Consider the following 21,662-nt stretch of genomic DNA (forward strand, 5'->3'; position numbering starts at 1 on the left):
CTTGGAATCTGGATGATATTTTAATAAGTTGGAACACAGTTTGCAGACTTGTAGCCTCACATAGGGCTTTCAAGAAGTGCTCATTGTTAGTTTAATCCAGAGCTGGCTATAAGGTTATGAAATGGGAACTTCCATACTGGGAGAAACTTGAGATCACGATGTAGCTTACCTGAGAACATAACTTGCTTAAATAAGATCTACATCTCTCACCCCCTTTCAGGGGGTTTTCACAATTTCCCTTGCCCTTTTGTCTGCTAATAGATGTGTGTTTAAATAGTGTTTTCATCCCTCTGAGCCCCTCTCCCTCTCTCACCTGATCTGTCAGGGATATTATGCTGGAGTTGTGACATCCTAAGCATTCCATGGCAAGAACATTCTGTGGTGTTGCAAACAGATAATTCTGACTTTGTTGTTTGATCATGCAGCTGAGGAGGTGGGCGGTGTAATATGAAGCTGTTATTTACCTAAAACAGGAGCAAAGGAAATACAAAACTTCGGGTTAAATTAAAAGGTTTTGTTTAAATGGCCTTTTCTGCTTTGCTTGAGTGTGCAAGACCAACTTTGGAGCACTGATCAACTCTGCCATAGGACTGAGTTTTTACCCTGTGCACAGACTTGCACAGACTACCACCATATGTGCAGTTGAGCAGGGATTGTCTGGGGTGATGGGAGTGGGGCTTGGAGTTGGGAGACTTGGATTCTAGTCTTGATTCCCCATTGCCTAGTCACTCCTACCTGTGCAAAGAGTTGTGCTCCTGAGTAGGAAGCATTTTACACCCACTCTGCACTGGGGTCAGTGACTATCACCGGGGGCAAGGCAGGGGAGAATCAAGTCCTCTCTGCATAACCTTGGGCAAGTCACTTGATGTCTCCGTGCCTTGGTTTCCTCGTTGGTAAAGTGGGGATAAGATCACTCAAGCCCTTTGAGGTGTCAGTGTCCCAATATAACTATTGCTAGAACGACCACCAAATGCAGAATCTGCTCTGCAGTGGCTCAGTGTTCCATCCCAGCATCCAATTCCTATGGTTCTGCCTAAAGGAATGAACCATGCATTTATGGGGTAGGATGCTGAATCCACTTAAAACCTTCTCAGAGTGATAGTCTCTTTTGAGCTCTCCAGCCCCAATGTGTGCGGGCATGTGTGCAAAGGGCAGAAACTTGGCGGAATGCCCTTAATTAATTAAGGTGCCCCTTTTAATTACAAAAATTAATTAGGATGAGCAAAGAACATTGCCTGGCTATGTCTTCTGCTTCCCCATTGCTTGGGAATGAATGTAGAGTCCATGGCTCACCCCAGAACTGGAGATCTCCAGTGGGTTAATGGTGCTGCAGGGAGCCATCTGCTCCCAGGAAAGGATGGCGCAGAGAGTAACTCTTGTGCCACCCAGCCCAGCTGTCAGCAGAGGCGAAGGAAGCTAACTTCTTGTTTGATTCCTGTAGGGTGGTAGCAGTGACGACACGGAGCTCCGCTACTCCACCCAGTACGAAGAGCGCCTGGACCCCTTCTCCTCTTTCAGCAGGAAGGTATGGAAAGCCAGAGGGGTTCTCTGCTCCCGAGGGCCAAGTCTGGCAAGGGGCTGAGTTGCCCTCCCCATGAAGACCACGAGGGTTGGGCGCACTGAGCACCTCATTAGATTGGGTCCTAAATGATTAGCACACCAGAATATTTTGACATTTAGTATCTTAGTTAAGAGTGTGTGTGTGTGGGGGGGGTGTCTCTCTCACGCTCTCTCACTCTTCATGTTCCCTCCAGACTCCACCTCTCCTTGCCTCCCCCCCAAGAGTTAACAGTGGGTAGCTCCGTTCCAGGGGACTGGCGTGCACAGGACACGCATGTCCCATAGCACTTTGTGGGCAGCTCAGGGCATGGGCCTACACGTCTTCTCATGTGGTGCTCTTTTGAAGCTGGTAGCTGAAGAGCAACACCAGGGCTTTGAAAGGCTCATTCCAATTCATAACCATAGACAGCCCTTAGTCACAGAATGGCTTTGGGGAAAAGTGAGGGTGGGTGGGTGGGGGTGGTGCTCCCCTAGTAAACTCCCTGAAGCTGGATCACAGCTTTGTCTCCCATCCTGTATTGATCCGTAGCCTAAGCATGACAAAGGGGCACTGCTGTATGTTTGGTGGCTGCTGTAATGTTCTCGCCCAGCCTCTGCTGGTGGAAGAGACGTCTTGGTGCATGGGAAGGGAAGAGGCCCCTGGCTAGCCGCAACAACCATGGAGCAGGCTTCCTTACCCAGGCCTGTCTCTGTTCCCAGCTGTCTGGTCTGGGCCTATCAGTGAGGGAAATGCCTTCCAGGGTGATGAACCAGGCAGTTAGAAAACAGGGTGTTGCTCTATTGGGTCCACTATAGAGAGACATTTAAAATGGCATTTTTCCATTCAAGCAAAAGTTTTCACACACATAACCCTCACCACCCCCAAACTTCTTAGACTGAAGGAGTTCTTTGGTTTGGGGGGGGGGTTGTGGGGGAGGGGAGGGAATTATTTCACAATCCCAGGGCCAAATACAGCTTGGAGTAAGCACATGGACCTGTTGTGGGGGTTCCCAAGCCAGTTTCAGCACTGATGAAGCAGGGTGGGTGTTAGATGCTGTGTGTAACTTGGACCAAGCTACTGGATGCAAAACAAGAGTAACCTACCATCAAGGGGGTGTAGCTAGAACAGCAGCTAACAAGAGGGTGTAAGATAAATCTAGCCACCCTCATGCACTTCACCATGTACTTAGACCATCCCCAAGCCTCCTGGGGGCCCAGTTCCGTTCCGCTGTAGGAAGCACAGCCCCCTTGGCTCCAGTAGGAGTTGAGCCTTCTCACTCCAGTGCTGAATTTTACGCCAGACAAAATCCCCAAATGCTATAGGCTGCATCTCTCCTGCAAACACTCTGAATGGAAGACCAGCGTGAATTGCATGACTTAGCCACTTGCATCTGATGGGTTACACACACCACCCCTGAGTTTGGCCCATTCTCTAGAATTCAGTCTTGCATTTAGCTTGCTGCCCAAAGCCAGCCAAAACCTCTCCTGTTCTCCAGCTGGATGGAGCATTCTGTCCACTGGGATGCTTGGGAGCAGGCTGGGGACTGGGATTCCACACCCAGAGCATTGCTGACCATGGGGTATGGAAGAAATTGCCTTGTGCTCACTCAGTCTCTCTGTACAACCAGAACCTGTCAGTTCATGCAGGGTCACTGTTCATCCTGCTGTTTTAATCTTAAAAAGTCCTTTCCATATTCCTCCCTCCCAGCACCCCAGCAGGAAGGCAGGTGGTATTTATCCCCATTTCACAGATGGGGAAGCTGAAGCAGAGGTTGAGCCTTGGGCCTGACCGTTGAAGGAGTCAGGGTGATAACGCAGTAGCTCCAGGCTCCCAGATGTGTATTGAGACTATCTCTCTGCTCTACAGCTGCATGGCCCAAATGCCAACGGCAGCAGAGTAATACTGACTGGGAAAATTGAGCAATAAATAATCACAGTAACAAGGTGGAAAGAAACCCTTTGACCCTTCTGGACCTTTTGTGAAGAGGCAGGTAGTAGCTGACATCTGGACATTAAACCGCTAGAGTAAGAACATTGGAGAGGGGTAGATTTGGGAGTAGAGGGCAGTTAATCTTGGCCTACCACTTACATCCCTCCCTTCCATGAGAAGTAGGAAGTGCTGCTTGGTTTTTTGGCATGCAACAAGCCTCCCCTATATTTCTCCAAATCTAAAATGAGCACTTCTAGCCCCAAATGAAACCTCTTGTGCCATTTACTTTCAGGAACGCCAGAGGAAATATCTGAGCCTCAGTCCTTGGGATAAAGCTACCCTCAGTATGGTAAGTGCTGGCAGGTCACCTACAGTACATAATTCTCTGTCTCCATTTGTTGCTCTCCTCTTGCCAAAGAATTTGCTGGTCTCTTTGCTTTCAACAAGGACCTTCCTTCTTCAGAAACTGCCAAACCTCACACACTCCTGTGTACAGGGTTGCACACTTTCAGATCCTTCACAGAATTTTCCTTTCTGGGTTTGCTGATTGCCATTCAAGCCAGCATTGCCCCCCTCTGATCCTGTGGCAGAGCTACAAATCATGCTGTACTTGTGACATCCTAGTTTCAGACACAATGGCACCAGGCTGATGTCCCAAATACAGAACTAGGACTTCTCTGCAGCCAGTTCTTGCATGGGAAGATGAGCTGTGAAGGAAACTATTTTTTTAAGCACAAATACTTTCACTCTTAGCAAATGGACCTCTGAAAAGTAGCAGCCAAGTACATTTTCTTCTGGTTATAAACATTTATCTCACGTCAAATACGCTCTGCCCACCTCCTGTTTTCTGAGCCCTTGAGCACTGGGTCCCAGCTCAGTGTGCTCAGAGTGGATCATTTTATGTATGTTTTGTTGACACCACTTGGACCTCACAAGTTAATAAGGACAGACAGTCGCTTCTTCCACTCTTAACTCTCCTACTGAGTCTTTGCAAATGGTTCCACTTCAGAAGAGGAGATAAGGACAAATGTTTCCTCTCTTGTTGTCCCTTCATCAGGGTGTTTGCATCACAGCTGACTGGATTCCAGAATGGCTGAGGGGGCAAAGCTCAGATCCAGCCCATGGCCACATGACTCACATGACATGGTGTCCTGAATCGGGGTAGGAGGGGGGCAGATGGTTAGCTTGTATTGGCTTTCATTTAAAAGAATGTTCTTTTAGAACAGTTTGGCTTTTCCCCTTGACATCAGTTAAAGGTGACTTGCAGAAGGTGGTGTGTAGTGCACAAAAGGTGATGTGTTGCCGGGGGAGTGTACAGGGAAGATGTCTCCTTTCTGCTGCTGTATAATGGATTATGGAGGCCTCAGTGGTTGTTTTAAAAATCTGCTTGTTTTCTGCTCTTCAGTTCTTTGTTACCCTGCTTTTCCTGGAAGACTCGGGACAACTGGACACTTACTAGAAGGGGGAAATCCCAAGTACCAAGGAAGTGAAACTGGAATAATTGAGAGGGGAAGAGATTTTTAGGCACTGTTTAAAAGTCTTAGGCCCAGATTCTGCTCTGCAGCTGAGAAGCACACAGCATGCCTTGGCAAGAGCGGTGAAGTTAGCTTTAAAGCCTCCTTTTATACTCCCCTGGTCCTGGGTCTCAGTGAGCCCGACTGGTCCCCCACTGTAAGTTAGCGCATCCCTCCTGCTGCTCTAAATTGCACCAGCAACGAACAGCCCTAAAGGGGATGCAAGGGCAGCTGGGGATCAGCAACGCATCTGGACACCTTAGTCACACCCTCTTTTCCTTGGTCACACGCCTTCCGCCAACCACAGCAGGGGTGGGGAATAGTGGCAGCCGAGGAGCCACTATGCCTACACCAGCTCTGCACCACTGATGACGCCCCTATACAAGGAGGGTCGTCTTGAATCTGACTTAGGGCCCCTTGATCTGCAGGGCCGGGGGGACAAAAGCAGGAACCAGGCCTTTGTTTTTGTCAGCATCTAGTGAGCTCATATGCTAGGAAGGAGAGATTCAACTGCCAACCCGCCCCTGCCATCAGTTAAGGGCTAAGAAAGCTCCTACCCGTTCTCTTGTCCTATGGCAAAACAAGAGAAGACTTGACATGTGTGATATTCCTGAGCTGAAAAACTTCCAAGTCTCCTTCATCCACAGTAAGTCAGCAGGAAGTTCCCACCCTCACCCCTATACACACGAACTCTGGCTCCAGCACAGATGCTTTCTACAGACGTGCTGCTGGGGGGGGAATAATTTCCCCCGGCTCCTTGCCCTGTGATCAGTCATTCCCTGACATTACAAGCACTGTAATACGTCACCTGTTAGAGTAGCTTCCAGCTGAGGAGCCAAAAGCATCTGACAATCGCCAGTCGCTTGAAGGCCATGACTTCACTGCCAGAAACAGCGTTGCTTTTACAGCAAGATGGCTAACGGGAGCCAGCTGTCTCGCTGTAAAATCCTCGTGCTCAAGGTAAAGTGGATTTTACCTTGCTGTAAGTAGGCGAGTTCAGCTCCATGAGGGGGCACGTTGTTGACTTCATCGAACCACATCAAGGTAAAAGCTACTTTTGTCCTGTCTCCACTAGGATTTTACGGCGAGATGACCCACCTGTGTTAGCTGTCTTGCTGTACAAACACCCCTTTCTGGCAGCAAAAACATAGCCTTGGCTTCAGAATACCCTGTCCTGTTGCATGCATGTAACACTCCTGCGTGTTAACCTCGTGTGACACAGGAGGAAACCGAGCAGAGGGCCTGGTTCCCAAAAGATTGGGTGTGCAATGGCATGTGCAGCGCCAGCTCTCGTTTGCAGATGCAACAGCTGTTTTATGCCTACCAGGCCGGATTCGGGCTGATCCTTGTGTAGGTTGACTGTGCCTTGCTGGGTGGGAAAAGGTGAGGTCATAGCCCTTGCCCATGTACTTGAGTGAGCAGAACTGGCCTGCCACTGAGGGGCTTTACAACCTAGTACAAGGTGGTACAACTGTGCTCTCTGGGAGGTGTTGCGTCTCCCTGACACTATTGCTTGGAACCGGCGCTGGGGCATTTGCCACTCCACACTGCCTGCAATGCAGGTCTGCACCTACCGGGCACCGTTTTTCTTTAATAGAGGGGACTGGTCTGTGTTCAGTGGCTCAATTTATTTGAGCATAAGCTTTTGTGAGCTACAGCTCACTTCATCGGATGCTGTAGCTCACGAAAGCTTATGCTCAAATAAATTGGTTAGTCTCTAAGGTGCCACAAGTCCTCCTGTTCTTTTTGCGAATACAGACTAACACGGCTGCTACTCTGTTCTGGGGCAATAGATTGTCTGGTTCCATTGTGCCTTTAACTTTGTTTGAGGGGCAGGATTTGCTAAATGTGTAGTTGGCTTGTACGTTACCTCAGCGCTTCAGAGATGCAAAGAGAACAGCTGCAGTAACTAATGTGGCAAGGTTATACTGTACTTAGAGCCTGACGCAAAAGAAAGATTACAGGGGCTGGTTATGAGGCTAAGATTTACAAAGCTGATTTAGGGGATTTGGAGACCATTCCCATGAAAACTATTGGGAGCTGTGTGCCTAAATCCCTTGTGGCTTTCCAAATCTCTACCTAAAAGTAGAGCATTTTTACCTGGGATTCCTGCAGGTGCCAAAACTCATTCCCATAGCCGGCTTTATGTATTTCTAACAAACTGCAGCTGCATATTTACAGACACAACAGCCAGAAATGGGGATTGTCAGCATCTGCTCCTACCACGTGAGCTAAACAGGGGATCCCTTTAACTGTAAGTAAGTAGCAGGCTGTTATAGTTGCGGGGACTAGCCACTAGTTGTCATCTCAGTCACTAAGGGCTCTCCTATACAAACAGGAGGAGGCAAGCAGGGGTGTAAATTGAACTCTCACTACCGGCAGCTCACTAATAGTCTGTATGCACCATGCTACTGTGCACTAGAAGTTCCCTCCTGCACTTTGAGCTGCACCACTTTGAAACAGGAACTGTTCGTGCAGACAAACCCTAAGGCAGCATACGCCACCACAACATAATGGGATGCTTTTTGAGCCCAGACGCAATTATCATATTCCCCGTGAGCTGCTTAGAAGTGTCCTCGAACCAGGCAGCATCAGCGTGCATCAACTATTCTTAGAAGTGTGGGCATCAGGCAGAGTGCCAGCAGAATGGAAAGCTGGCATGAGAGTGGCCCTGTACAAGGGCAAAGGATCTCGCACTGAGTGTGGCAACTACAGGCTGATCTCATTGTTATTGATCCCTGGAAAAGTCTTTGCTCACGTTCTGCTTGGTAGGATGCAGCTGCTCCTTAACAGACATCATCATCCACAGCAAACAAGTTTCACTGTTGGAGTATCGACCATGGATACTGTCCTTATTCTCCGGCTTCTGGCTGAGCTGCACTGAGAATCAACCGCTCTCTTCATGTGGCATATATTGATGTCAAAGCAGCTTTTGATTGATGGGTCAGCACTTTGGCTCACACTGAAAGGAGCTGGTGTTCCAGATATTCTGCTAAATCTTCACACCGGTACCAGTGTGACTGTGCACGTTGGTTCATGGGTTTCACCACATTCCTACACAACCTCAGGTGTGCAGCTGGGATGCATTCTCGCCCCAACACTAGTCTGTCGAGCTATCTACTGGATATTAGGACTTGCTGCTCCGTACATCGAAATCAAGGTTGGTCAAGAAGTGCTCACTATGCTTACGATGCCGCCTTGCTTGTGCAGAAGACCGAGAATATCAGCCCCGCCCTCCAAGGTCTGCAAGACACTGACTGCACTATGGGGTTGAATGTCTCATGGCAGAAGACAAAGGTCCAGAATATCAGAGTTAGGCCACCAGAACCCCTGGTGCAGGTGGGGTTGAGTACCATGGAGAGTGTTGATGAGTTCATCTAAGTAGGCTGTAAGCAAAGTTCAAACAGTCATAGTACACTGGACATCCTCCAATAACTAGGTCTTACCGCCTTCCTGCATGAAACCCGTATCTCACTAATGGTTGCAAAACCATCTTTGCCCTGAGACAAAGTTCAGGATCTATCAAACCTGTGTACTACCTGTATTGCTATACCAGTCAGAAACTTGGCGCCTCTTATTGATAGACTTGCAGTGGCTAGAGGCATTCCATATGCTATCAGCGCCAAATCTTGCGCATAAAGTGGTTTGACTTTGTGTAAAAGGCCACAATCTCGCAGACATCTAGCCCTCCTTCAGTTGCTCATTATATTCAGCCGCAACTTTGCATGCTCTTTGACCACTTTCCCAGGATGGGCAAAGACACACCAGCACACCATGCTCCCAATCTCTCAATAAATGTGCAAAGGGGTGCACACTGTAACCCGACCTGGAGCCACGCACTCAGGGCCGCCCCTACGGGGGGTGCGGGGCCCGGAGCAGATGTGACAAATCCATCACTTCCAGCACTGACCGTACCAGCCAATCACACCAGCCCATGGGGCCATCCAAATCACGGGGCCAAGAGCAGTTGCCCCAATTTGCCGAACCCAAGGGACGGCTCTGCATGCACAGGACTGCCCTAGAGATTCATGGGTTTGCAGGATTGATCTAGATCTAGGAAATTCGCTATGTGATGCCTGGTGCAATGCCATCAACCATGGTGACTCTGGCTGGCCCAATGATCCTCAGTAGACTATGCAGATCTAATGATGGTTATGATGATTTGATATCTGTGTTCCCCTCCGCTTTGGATCATGACTGGATTCACAGAAGAGAAGGAACTGGTATGCACTGCCCCTATACCCTCAGCACGGAGCACAAGCAGAGCCAGGGACCAGTGGACACAGCTTGCAAAAATTCTCTGGTCTCAGGTGCACAGACTGCATGCGGACCCCACAGTGGACTAGAAATGGGGACCACACATCTCCAGTTACAACAAGGCAAGTAACTTCCTTATCTAGAGGAAATGCATAAAAAATGCAATTGGGCACCAGTAAATACGTTAATCATGGTCAGAAGAAAAATCAATGACTGGAAAAGAGAAAACGAACACCATATAAAGCCACATTAAGAATGTTATTAGAACCATAAAATAGACACGTTGGCTTATGCTGTGTGTTGAAAGCAAAAACGCAAACGTAAGGGCATTGTCACTACTGGAGAGGAGCCAGGACTGGAATCCCAAATCTCAACACCCAAACTTTATGGGATTTCAAAATCCAAACTCCAGTTTCTTAGCCTGAGCCCAGAGTCTGACACCTCTGAGCAGAATCTCCACTATCCCCCATACCTGGACTTTTGGGCTGTTTGGTGTCAGAAATCCAGACCTGATCCCACCTCTCAATTAGATGGCATGCTATCGGTAGGGATTAAGATTGATGCTGCATCTTCTCAGGGCTACGTGAGTCCCTCACAAACTTTTCCACTAAATCTCTTTCTAAAGAGGCAGTGATAGTACCTGAATGTTGTTTGAACTCTGTCTCTGGGGACCACCTCCTGAGCTGCTTTCTTGGGCAAAATTCCCATGGACTTCAAGGACAGTTTGTCTGAAAATAATCTCATGATTTCCCACCGGCTGACTCTGCTAGAACATCCATGGGTTAGTCTGTATCCCGGATGAAGTGAGAGAGACTACAAAGCCTGTACAGTGCAGTAAATCCCCAGGTCTCTGGCTTTACTGCTGTTTGTAGAACATGTTCTAAGTGCCACTGACACTTCTCCTTTCCAAATGATTCAGGGTGATCCTGAACCTGAGTTGCACTGGTCATTGCTCTGTGTCTCATCTCTCTAACTCTGTTGGAGAGCCCAATAATTCAGTTTAATTTACTTTTTATCTAGCATCCTTCACACAAAGCGCCTCTCAATGCTTTACAATGAGAGACTAAATAATGAGCAAATGCTTGGCATAATTGCATATGCAGAGTGCAAGGCACAGTGTGGCAGGAGGAGACAAGCGGGTAAAGGAAGCTGTAATTTCAAAGGGGTAATAATGGACATAAGCATTCTTGTAAACTAATTACAGGGAGGAAAGGGGAAGGTGATTTAGCCTTTGCCTGAGGATAAATCCAAGGGGGGAGGGGTTAAAGGTGAGATATGAGAAGAGTGAACAGCGGAGAACAATGAGGAGGGGAAAACGAATTCCAGAGCATGATGCTTCTAAAATGCAGATAAGCAGAATTCTATCCAGTGTGATGCCTCATAGCCCAGTTCTGCTCTTCACTAACACTCACGTTGGGTATAGCAGCTTTGGTTATACAGGTTTCCTGCTAAATAACAAGTTTTAAGCATATTTGTTCCTAAAGAAAGAAAAGCAGTGGTTCTGCAAGGTGGAGGTATCCTAGCACTCTCAGCAGGTGCGGTCTCCTCCTGCCAGCTGATGGAGTCGAGGAAAATGAATTCTCGTGATGGCCTTCCCCCGTAACACGGATAAGTCTTGTCTAAACTGGGAATTTGACAACAAAATTCTCACTGGTTAGGGAGCACAAGTGTAGACAAGCACCTGCGACTGGATTTGGGATTATACTAATTAAGGTAGGCTCTAAACTAGAGCTGCAGAGGTAACTGGGCACAGTACCATAGGGTACAGGATCCGATTGCTGTTGGGATCCAGAGTGTAATGCCTGGGTGGCTGGAGTGACCTTTGAGAAATATCAAACAGATTAAGATTATTTTGTATTTCCAATGGTGTTAGCCCAGACCCCTGGGATCTTTAGCATTTGGCCCAGAAATTGCCAATTTGCTGTCCTAACTCTGCGTTCTTACACCACCCAGCAGTTGTTGATTTGCACAGAGATGGATCTGATATGGTTGCCAACTGACTTTTCAGCTGGTATCCTCTTCGTTATTCAAGCTGCCTTGCAAAACTAAACCTGCTGGCAGATAATCCTCCCTCCCCATCCTGCTTCTTCCCTCAAAGAGAGCTATAAAAACCCTCTCTGGGTATCGAGCAGAGGCCACCGGATGAATGTGTCTGGAATAGTAACGTCTCTGCGGCGCAGTGGGAGGAGGTGTGGAGCTGGCAGAGTGGGCTGGAAGGTGCTTCACAACTCAACGCAAGGTGTGTATTTCCATTCCAGCGGCTGAAGCCCCGCACAGCGCAGCCTGGGTGTGTTTGGTTTCAGCAGTCAGAACGCATCGAGCTCCTGGATACTTTGCGAGCCGGGCAGTTATGTCCATCAGAACAGATCTATTTCATTTGGCTTGTAGGGTGCAGCACGTGGAGAGGGAACGGGCTCCCGTTCAGTGGGTATGTGCATGTAGCTCTTTTTAACATTAAGCGAGAGGAACATAGGGCTGTTCCAAATCAAAGGGGCCTGAGGTGGAGCCTCCTTGGGGGGAACGGAGGGCAGAGAACTGGTGCCTTACTGCCATGTGACTGGCCCGTGGGTGACATCTCTTGCTGTCGCTATCAACCTTACTCTCTGAGCCAGATCCTGCTACTTTAGACATCAATAGCAAAACTCCCACTGCCCTCCCTGAACAAATGTGTTGTCCAAGTTCAAATTTAAATCTTGCTTTTCCCAAGATTTGACTTAAATTTGAGTTTGTGATGTTAGCAGCCTCAGGCACTGGGTTGAGTGTTGTAATGCGTTGATAGTCCAGCATGAAAGGGGTTAAACATCTGGGATGGTTGGCTACAGTACAAAAATATACTGTATTACAAGCAAAACAGTCTTTGCACCATTCACATAAAATCCAAGCAAATGCCAACATGAATATGGATAAGGTGGAATGCTAGCGCCTCAGTGAATCGAAACAACTCATTTACAAAAAGCGGACTTAAGGGAGTTATTCCTCTGGATATTTAAGAACATAATCTTGTTTGTTTCAGTAGTGATCTCCATTGCCTTGAGTAGCTGAAAGGACATCAGCAACGAATTGGTTTGGTTGTGGGTTTTGTTTCTTTAATTCCATCCTGTGAAATCCCCTGATAGAATTTTGGGGGCTTAAATGAGAATTTACTTTTGTCCAGAATTTGTCTCTGCTGTTAAAGCAGAGATAAATTCTGACCCCATGTTTGTAAAACAATTCCATCCTGGATGATGATAGGGGTTTTAGGTTTTCCCTGGCATCCTGAATGTCCCAGAGGAGCGGGCTATGGAGATTTTCCCATTTTAGTCACCAGCTCAGATTTGACCCAGGTCAGTAGTGACTGAACATCATTAACACCTGACAGTTGTTTGCTGCTGCTCTCCAAAATGAGCAGTTTGATGGCAACACAGTTCTTGTAAGAACAGGTGTGCATATCACAATTTGTAATGACATCCTGGCCAGGATTCAATGGCCATGAAGGCTGAATCTCCCTTTCATCTCTACCAATGAGCCTGCTGGGTCGAAGCTGAGGCATTTTAGCAGGGCAGTGTAGATGCCCATCCTGGAGATACACAGAGGGGACAGTCTCCAGGGATAGCTCCCCAGCACGGATTTCATGTAAAGTATCTAATGTGTATGAATGTCATTATCGGTCGCTTACCTTGAAAAGGCTCAGGTGGGGGCTGCACAGGACCATAGTTCACAACCTGGGATGGGAAAAGGTGAGTGTTAGTTACCCCGCAAAAACCTGGTACAGTGAGCTCATCTTGAATGCTGCTCACCAGTGTGCAGCAGAGGGACGTCTATGAGGGCCCCAGGTGAGAAATGCCTACCCACATGCCCACCAGTCAGCAGCTCAGGGACTAACTGTGAAACATCAGAAAACAGGGGAAACAAACTATTAACTGGGGAAAAACCAACCCGGTCCTTTGGTAAAGACAGGAGGGGCCTCTTGGGGCATCCTGAACTCCTAATGGCTTGTGTTTTTCTTCAGTATGAGGGCCAAGGGCTTCCCTCATTGGGCACAGCCCAAGTCAACACAGGGACTGTGAGGACTTCAAAGCACCAGGCTCCCTGCCCACTACCCCATTCCCCCTACTGCCCTCTCCAGATATGCTAGGTATTTAGTCAGGGGATCCGTGTAGCCAGTTCGCAGAGCCCTGCTCTTGGTTCCAAACCGTGTCTATGCTACAGTTGTACATGGACTGAGCACGCTTTCCCACAGTCTGCTCCTTCCACAGCCTCATGCCCGCTGCACTGGTTCTCCCTTCCTTTGGGTCCAAGGCTCTGCTGAGCACAAGGCAGGGGTTGGGCTATGCTGTATTATCAGCCTGTATTACTGGCTCTAAAACTGAATTATTTTTTGCATCTGTAGGTTTAAGCTAGACCTTTAAGGTAATGTTGGGGGGGAGAGGGTTGCAAGTGCATCTTAGTAAGAGGATTTTTGAGGAATTTTTTAAATGCAAATCTCTTCTCTGTCTCAGATTGGTGTAGGATTTTCAAGCTGAAGCGGCCTGACAGCACTGCAGAAGGTACCTGGTGCTGTGCATATTGTACAGAGTTCTTGCCAGCCCAGTACTTCAGTCTGCTCTTAGAAAGGGACTTCCGCAGCAGCAGCAGGGGATCACACTGGAATAAAGGGGACTAGGAGGAAACTTCCCTGAGGGCAGTTTATCCCATAAGAGCCATGCAGAGTTTTTTGCATCTTCCTTTGAAGTACTTGGTACTGATCTCTGTCAGAGAGGACACTGATCTAGATGGTCTAGTCTGGCACTTGCTATGTAAAGAGCACGTTTCAGCCAAGAACAGTTATTTTGCCTGTAATTTTTTCTTCTCATTGCTGCTGCTAATTAACAACATAGAATAAATTCACCTCCCTGAACCCAGGAGAAGGAAGGAGCAAAGGGGCTGGGAAGTTTGTGTAAATGCAAATACTGTGTCTAGGCTGAGCTATGCAAACCTCCTTAGAGACGTGTCTGAGCTGCTGGATCCAGATGCAAACTTCCCCAGAGTGTTCGGATCCGAGCTTTGCTACTGCAGATGTCAGGATGTGAAAGCCCCCTGAAATCATCACCTCCATTAGCTATACAGCAGCTGGAGTATGTAGGCAGGGCTTAAACTCGCAAGGCTCTGAGCACTCATCTCTATCTAGCAAAGCCCTTACGCACTTGCTTAACTTTCTCCATATGAGTAGTTTCATTGGGTACATCTACACAGCAATAAAAAAACCTTCAGCAGCGAGTCTCGGAGCCCAAATTGGATGACTCAGGCTTGCAAGGCTAAAAGTAGCAGTGTAGAGGTTGGGATTTGGGCTGGAGCCGGGGCTCTGAGCCTCTTCCCTCTTGCAGGGTTTCAGAGCTTGATCCCAAACATCTACACTACGCTCTTTAGCCCTGCAGCCTGAATCAGTTGACCAGGGTTCTGAGACTCGGAGACTTGGTGTGCAGACCTACCCATTGCTGCCAAAACCCTGAGCCTGCTGGGGCCAGAGAACTCAGCACCTTGCAGGACTGACCCGTTAATCATACCTTCCAGGTTCTGTTTTGTCTGTCTGAGCAGGTGTGTGGCGCATGCTGCCTGGGGTATAAAGCCACAAAATGAAACCTTGTTTAATGTACTCTGAGCACACAGGTTTAACGCACTGTTTACAGGTTTGGTAAGGCTGCTTGGATTTACGGAGAGAGGGGAATGAAGTGGGCCAGAGTGAGAAACAGAATGAGGCAATCAGGAGAATGATCTTCCTTGTCCAGGTACAAAGAATTGGTTACCTCTGAAACATGCAAGAAAGTTTTTAAAAGTAAACAACTTTAAACAAATATACGGTATTCTGGCTGGCTTGAATGGAACATGCCTCCTCTCAGGGTTCCAGTGGCTCAGACCTAGTTCAGATGCCTGCTCCACCACAGACCCTGTGTGACCCTGGGCAAGTGACTTGCTCTCTCCTGATGCCTCGCTTCCCCATCTGTAAAATGGGAATCAGAATCCTTCCTTTCTCCCCCCACTTGTCTGTCTTGTCCATTTAGACTGGAAGCTCTGTAGGGCAGGGACTGTCTCCTGCTGTGTGTGTTCTGCGCTTACCACGTTGGGGTCCTGAGCTCAGCTGGCGCCCCTCTAGCGGTTAATGTAACAATAAAAATAATGTGGCCAAAGTAATTTTGCTTTAACTGGGCTGAATCTGTTTCTCGTTCTGATCTTGCTGTAGGGGCGGCTGATCCTGTCCAGCAAGGCAGCTCGCACTGTTGCGTTTTTCTACACCCTCTTGCTGCATTGCCTGGTCTTCCTGGTAAGTGTTTAAGTCTAAAAGGGGAACTGATGACTGCTTACAATCATGGCCGGAAAATACCCCATAAAGTGCTCAGCTTTTCATTTTAAACCAGGAGACTTACTCTTGCCTCTTCCAAGTAAGTGTGTGATAGCTCATGCATCCGTGCACCAAAAGACACATAGCACAATGCACCCAAGGAGATGGGGAGACAGAGGCACCGAGGTGGGAAGTGACTCACCCAGGGTCACGGTGGGTAAGTGGCAGACCTGGGACTAGAACTCAGGTGTCTCTTGATACCTTTCCCTGATCTAGCTGTGAGGCCGCATTGTCTGTGAAAAGAAAAGGAGGACTTGTGGCACCTTAGAGACTAACCAATTTATTAGAGTATAAGCTTTCGTGAGGTACCTCTACACTGCAATAAAAGACCTGGGGCTGGCCTGGATCGGCGGGTTCAGGCTAAAACATTGCACTGCAGATGTTCAGGCTCGGGCAGAAGCCTGGGCCCCAGCCCAGGCCCAAATGTTTACACTGCAATTCTGAGCCCTGCAGCTTGAGCCCTGCAAGCCTGAATCGAGTGACTCGGGCTCTGAGACTCAGTGCTGCAGGGTTTTTAGCGCAGTGTAGGCAACATACACATTTTGTTGACATGCTAGTCTCTTACTTCTCTGCTTTCAGATAGTTGCATAGGATTTAGCCCGATTTAAATGCAGGAGTCCTTGGGAGTTCCTACAACTTGACAGCATTAGGGCAAACCATCCACTCACCAGGGTTTTAAAGGCTTTTATTAATCTAGTCATTCAACATGAAGTTCAGAGTGTAAGAAATTTTAGAAATAAGAAATGTCCCTGTGACCCAACATGCTGGTCTACGTTTGGCTCACTGTGATCTCATCTTCCTGCTTTCTCATCACGCCCCCTTAATCTCTTCAGAAACAAATGGAGATGGTTCTTGAGCTCAGTTAGTCTCTGCTTTGCCTTTCTTGGCAATGTACTACAGTACCATCTTTGCCTTACACTCTGCAGGACACAGTTCTGCTAGTGAGTCCTACATTCCCCTAGCGTCGATACTTTTAGTTTCTAAACATTTACCAGTGTAAATACACTTCCACACATCTCTCCCTTTCATAATGTTAAAAGTCTTAATTAGGTCACTGCAATGTCTCCTCTTCCAGAGGGAATAATCTCCAATTCCATTGTGGGAAAAGTCCTATAGAACTTAAGTGTTAAAAACAACCTGGGTTTAAAATCCTGTAGAATTGTAAAAGTCCTATACAGGTGAATAGACCATGATCTCCTTTCTGTAGACAATTTAAAATTTAGATAATCCTATCGGGTTTAACAGAGAATTATATCCTGGCTATAGACTTCCATAGGTTGGTTTAAAACTTCTATAGAAAAGTTACCGGTCTCTAGAAATATCCCATAAAGGTGTCCCTGTCTAGTAGCTGTGTTGCTTTAGCCCCTATGAAAGCCGCTCACACGGTATTCCCCAGTACTAGCAAACATGACAGTGTTGTCATTGTATGCTGTTGTGTTTTGGACCAAGGCAATTCTCGGCTGCTTCGTGAGCAGCAAGCAGCCAACACGCAGTGTCTTAGCTGTGGCTATTTGGAATTCTGGCCCTCACTGCATAACTGCAAAGAAGTGATACTGATGTGCTTGCTACAGTCTTTTGGACCTTGGACTTATTTTGCCTTTTTTAATGCAGCTGTGCCCTGATCCAGTGATTTTTCCACAACAACCCCCCAATGTCTTCTGGCTGATCTGTATTTCCAAAGGCAGGAAGCTGCAAACTGTGGATTTTCCTTTCCCAGTCGGTATGGCCCCAGTCCTGTGATCAGATCCAAGCCGGAAGCCCTGTTGACTTTAATGGGGCTCAGCATAGGCAGCCTCCTGTGAGGGTCAGTTTGCAGGGTATGGATGGAAAGTCCCAATATGATCCAATGGAGTTGGATGGCTGCCCACTCAGACCAGATAGATAAAGGCGGCCTCAATCTGGCAGTTCCCTTGTGCTCAGGGCTGTGTTCACAGCTGTCTTTTCCCCCATTTTGTGAATTTCAATTCCCCCTAATGTGGAGGCCTGCTGAATGGTATTTCTGGAATTACAGCATTTCCCCAGTGGCAGGATTGTGCTTCTGAGTTGCATAGGAAGTATCAGCAGCAGATGCCCAGGTCTCCAGCCTATATTTGTAGTGGCATTGGGCTTTTCAGTCTATCCTGGTTTAAAGTTTTATTTACAGAATTTCTGGGGCATTTATCTGTCATGGGAGGGAAAACTTATCAATGATTAAATGAGACAAGATGAAAGACAAACGAATGTTTCTACCCAGATTTTGTCAGAATAAAGCCAACCTGCAGTCATCTTGTGGGGAAGAAAGCAAAGAAATACCAAGTTAAGCTTCATTAACGTTTAAAATGTAACCGGAAACTATTAGGCATAGGAATTGCATGGATGGAATAATCTCATTCTGTCTAAACATCACAAGACCAGAGCTGCAAAGCCATTGACACCAATGGCCTTTGGATCAGGCTCCAACTGCAGACACTTAACAATGGGCTGGATGATTCTGTCTGATCCACTTCTACCATCTGAGAAATGTTTTTCCTCTTAATCTAGAAACAGAGGCCTTCACCTCCCTCCATCTGGCTTCCTTTCCACAAATCTTTTCTTTCTTCTCCCTTTTGTGAATTTCAATTAACCCTAATTTGGAGGCCTGCTGAATGGTATTTGTGGAATTAGAGCATTTCCCCTGTGACAGGATAATACCTTCTTACAAGTCACGAAGGCATTAGCACATCAGCTTCAGCAGCAGATGTGGAGGTCTTCTGCCTGCATTTGCAGCCCCATTGTGCTTTTCGGTGAAGTCGATTGTAAAGTTTTATTTAAATCATTTCTCCACTCCACACTTATTATATGTGTAATATCAAAGATGGTCAACAGACCAGTGAGATGTACAACAGAGGCCACCATACCACCGCCCTCCTCTTCATTAATGGAAGCGAGGATGTATCTAGACCTACACGCCAACAAGCTAAACATTTCAGGAGATGGCACTTAAACGGAGGGATAGCTATTTTCAGAGGTACTGAGTAACCTAAGCTCCTATTGACTTCAGCTGGATTTGTGGGTGCTCAGCGCAGCTGAAAATCAGGTCTCTGGAGAGGCCTGCCATTTGCACATTACTTCTGTCGACGAGTTTAAAGAAGGGCAAAAAGGAATAGAGCCCTTCTTATTGACACAAAAGGCATCATTGTTTTAGCTTGAGAACTGCTCTTTAGCAGCTTACCCATTGGTTCAGTGAAAGGCACTGCATACACTTCTATGGCTCTGTGAGTGCTATAGTGAAAATCACTTTTCATTCATGGATTTTAGAACACACTACAAAGACGGGCAAGGTACAATATTCTGGTTTTATAGATGAGGGGAAACGAGGCTCGGTAAAGATAAGTTATTAGCTAGTGGTCTCAAAACAAGTCCATGGCAGAGCCAGAATCAGAGTCCAGGACTCCTGACTCCCAGTCCAGTTCCCGACCTGCTGGGCCATGCTGTCTCCCTATTGTTAATTTCACACTGCATCAATGGACCTGGACAGCCCTGTAGCCTCTTCTTCTGCTAACTCTCCAGTTTATCTCCATTCATGGATTTTAGACCTTCCCATTCCTGTAGTCTTATTTCCTCCCCTTTACGTTGCTCTGTTTGCAGAGACCCTCTGCACATTATAGGTTGCAAATTACAGCGTGCAAAACTAATTCAAATTTGGTAGGCAAAAGTCCTAAAACTCAAGGGAGGGGAAATTGAAGCTTCTGGTTCAGTTTTATTTTCTAAAAATTAACCCTCATATGTAATCATGTAGTATATTTAAATCTCTTAGTAGTGGTGGTAGTTCACAACTGTGTTCCAACCACACAGCTCTTCCTTAATGTGCTCTTTAATCATGTATTGAAAAATTTCATATTCTTGACCACATTGAAATCCATCCACTGGAACAGGGGCGGGCAAACTTTTTGGCCTGAGGGCCAGATCTGGGTATGGAAACTATATGGCAGGCTATGAATGCTCATGAAAGTGGGGGTGGGGTGCGGAAGGGGGTGAGGGCTCCGGGGTAGGGTTGGGGGGTGCAGGAGGGTGCTTCAGGATGAGACCAAGCTGGTTCAGAGGGCAGGATGGGCATCAGGGCTGGGGCAGGCTCCGGGCAATGCTTACCTCAAGCAGCTCCCAGAAGCAGTGGCATGTTCCCACTCTGGCTCCTACGCGGAAGCGTGGCCAGGCAGCTCTGTGCACTGCCCTGTCCACAGGCACCGCCCCTGTAGCTCCCATTGCTGTGGTTCCTGGCCAGTGGAAGCTGTGGGGGCGGCACTTGGGTTGGTGGCAGCGTACAGAGCCCCCTGGCTGCTCCTACGCACAGGAGCTTGAGGGGGGACATGCTGCTGCTTCCAGGAGCCACGCAGAGCAGGGCAAGCCCTGGACCCTGCTCCCTGGTGGGAGCTCGAGGGCTGGATGCGGCCCTCCGGCTGTACACTGCCCACCCCCGCACTAGAACATACATAGTTTTATGGCTATGAAAAACCAAGAGACACGTGCATCCAAAGCATGCACTTACTATTCTACCCAGCCCCTTACTGTGTGCGTTTGATTGACTGGGGCAGACAGTTATTTCTTTAAGGCTGTAGCAAACATTTCTCTAACAGACATGGATGAATCAGACCCTGTGGTTATGTAAAGCAATACAGCATCACAGGGGGTTGGTCATCAAAGTCTGGTTGGTGGCTTATGCTAAGAGAAGTGAGATGCTGGTCACAGCTGCACTAATTTACTGAGCAGAAAGTAAATACAGGGGGCATCTCATTGCAATGGGAAACAGTTAACAGCATTTCTTATTTCCCAGGTACTCTACAAAACTGCTTGGAGTGAGAGCGTGGGAAGGGACTGCACTGCTTACTGTGCCAAGAAGTATGTATGAAAACAGAACAATTCAGTACAATCCAGATTTCAAAACAGTTACTGTCTTGAGAAGAGGAGCAACTTTGATTTAACCAAAGGAACACTTGGGCTTGCAATCACTTTCTAAACACACGGTCGCATTAAAGTGCAGTTCTGTTCTGAAAAACAGCACCTTATTTCAGCACATCAGTTAGTTCCCTGTGACTACTTTTAAGAGTCTTATCTACTATCTTTAGTATCGGAAGTAAAGGTTGACTCTTAATAGCCCTGCAAAGGCAAAACCAGTTCAGACAGAGCGAGCTGAATTTTGTTCCTTCTTGTGAACCAATAGAATTATTAAGTTCTAATCATGACACCTTTATCAGCAATCGCTAATAGGATTTTAGAGATGTAACCTAAGCCTTAATTTGGTGAGGAGGACATTTTGCTGGTGAAGATGCACAAGAATAAAACAATACAGGCTCAGCTTGCTGGAGGGACTGTTTTACTCATTAGAACTGCAAACCTTTAAGACAATAAACATGGAAGCCTGCTGTACCATATCTACACGGGCTTACGGAGCAGAACAACAGTTTTGAAATTAGCTGCAGAATGACAAATACCTGAGAGATCGATTAATTTGGAGACCAATATTTTCAGAAGCTGAGGGCCTAATCCTGCAACATCCATGTGCACAAGTAATCCTCTCGCGTAAATGAGGGTGGAATAAAGCTTGGTGAAGATTTTCAGCCACAACTTTTTTTCCACTGAAAAATGTAGATTCAGATTAACTGAAACACGGGGAAATTGTGTTTAATCCACCAAATGGTTCTGGTTAAAAATCCCCACAAAATAAAAATGTGCTATTTTTAAACTACTTTGTTTCAAAATGTACCTTCCATTTTTTCAGTATTCAAAAAAAAAATTAAACACAACATTGTTTTGAGTCGAATGAAACATTTTAAACTGAAATAAGCTTTTTTCCAGTTTGCCAAAAAAATTTCATTTGGGGTCAACCCAAAATGGGTTTTTTCCCCCCAATTTTTTCAGAATGGCTAGCAAAACAAAACAACAATCAGTTGCTCCAGATGTGAGTAAAGACATCCAGATCAGGTCCCATGATTTGTTTTCAGCTGCTCTGACTAACTCATAGGGATTTCCTGGTGGTGTGAGCGAGACTATGGTCCTGATTATGATAGGTGTTGTTGGAAGGGCAGTCTGGCTTCATACTGATTTCAGTGTG

The 21,662-nt window shown here is 47.1% G+C and overlaps 1 protein-coding gene and 1 long non-coding RNA gene across 3 annotated transcripts in view; one reads left to right on the plus strand and one right to left on the minus strand.

The window, feature by feature from the left end:
- CUX1 (cut like homeobox 1) overlaps positions 1 to 21,662 on the plus strand; it is a 406,407-nt gene that overhangs the window by 382,094 nt on the left and 2,651 nt on the right. The window contains exons 19-22 of the mRNA XM_084651152.1: positions 1,442 to 1,525; positions 3,762 to 3,818; positions 15,437 to 15,517; positions 20,385 to 20,449. Of these exons, the coding sequence (XP_084507278.1) occupies positions 1,442 to 1,525; positions 3,762 to 3,818; positions 15,437 to 15,517; positions 20,385 to 20,449 (287 nt within the window). The remainder of the gene's footprint in view (positions 1 to 1,441; positions 1,526 to 3,761; positions 3,819 to 15,436; positions 15,518 to 20,384; positions 20,450 to 21,662) is intronic.
- The window catches only part of LOC311532579, a 114,705-nt gene that overhangs the window by 34,180 nt on the left and 58,863 nt on the right, over positions 1 to 21,662 (minus strand). For both annotated transcript variants that reach the window (XR_014714410.1, XR_014714411.1), the window contains exon 3: positions 12,896 to 12,941. This is a non-coding gene — a long non-coding RNA (uncharacterized lncRNA). The remainder of the gene's footprint in view (positions 1 to 12,895; positions 12,942 to 21,662) is intronic.

Source organism: Lepidochelys olivacea (genome assembly GCF_965140295.1).
Source record: "Lepidochelys olivacea isolate rLepOli2 genome assembly, chromosome: 17".
Lineage (NCBI taxonomy): Eukaryota > Metazoa > Chordata > Testudines > Cheloniidae > Lepidochelys > Lepidochelys olivacea.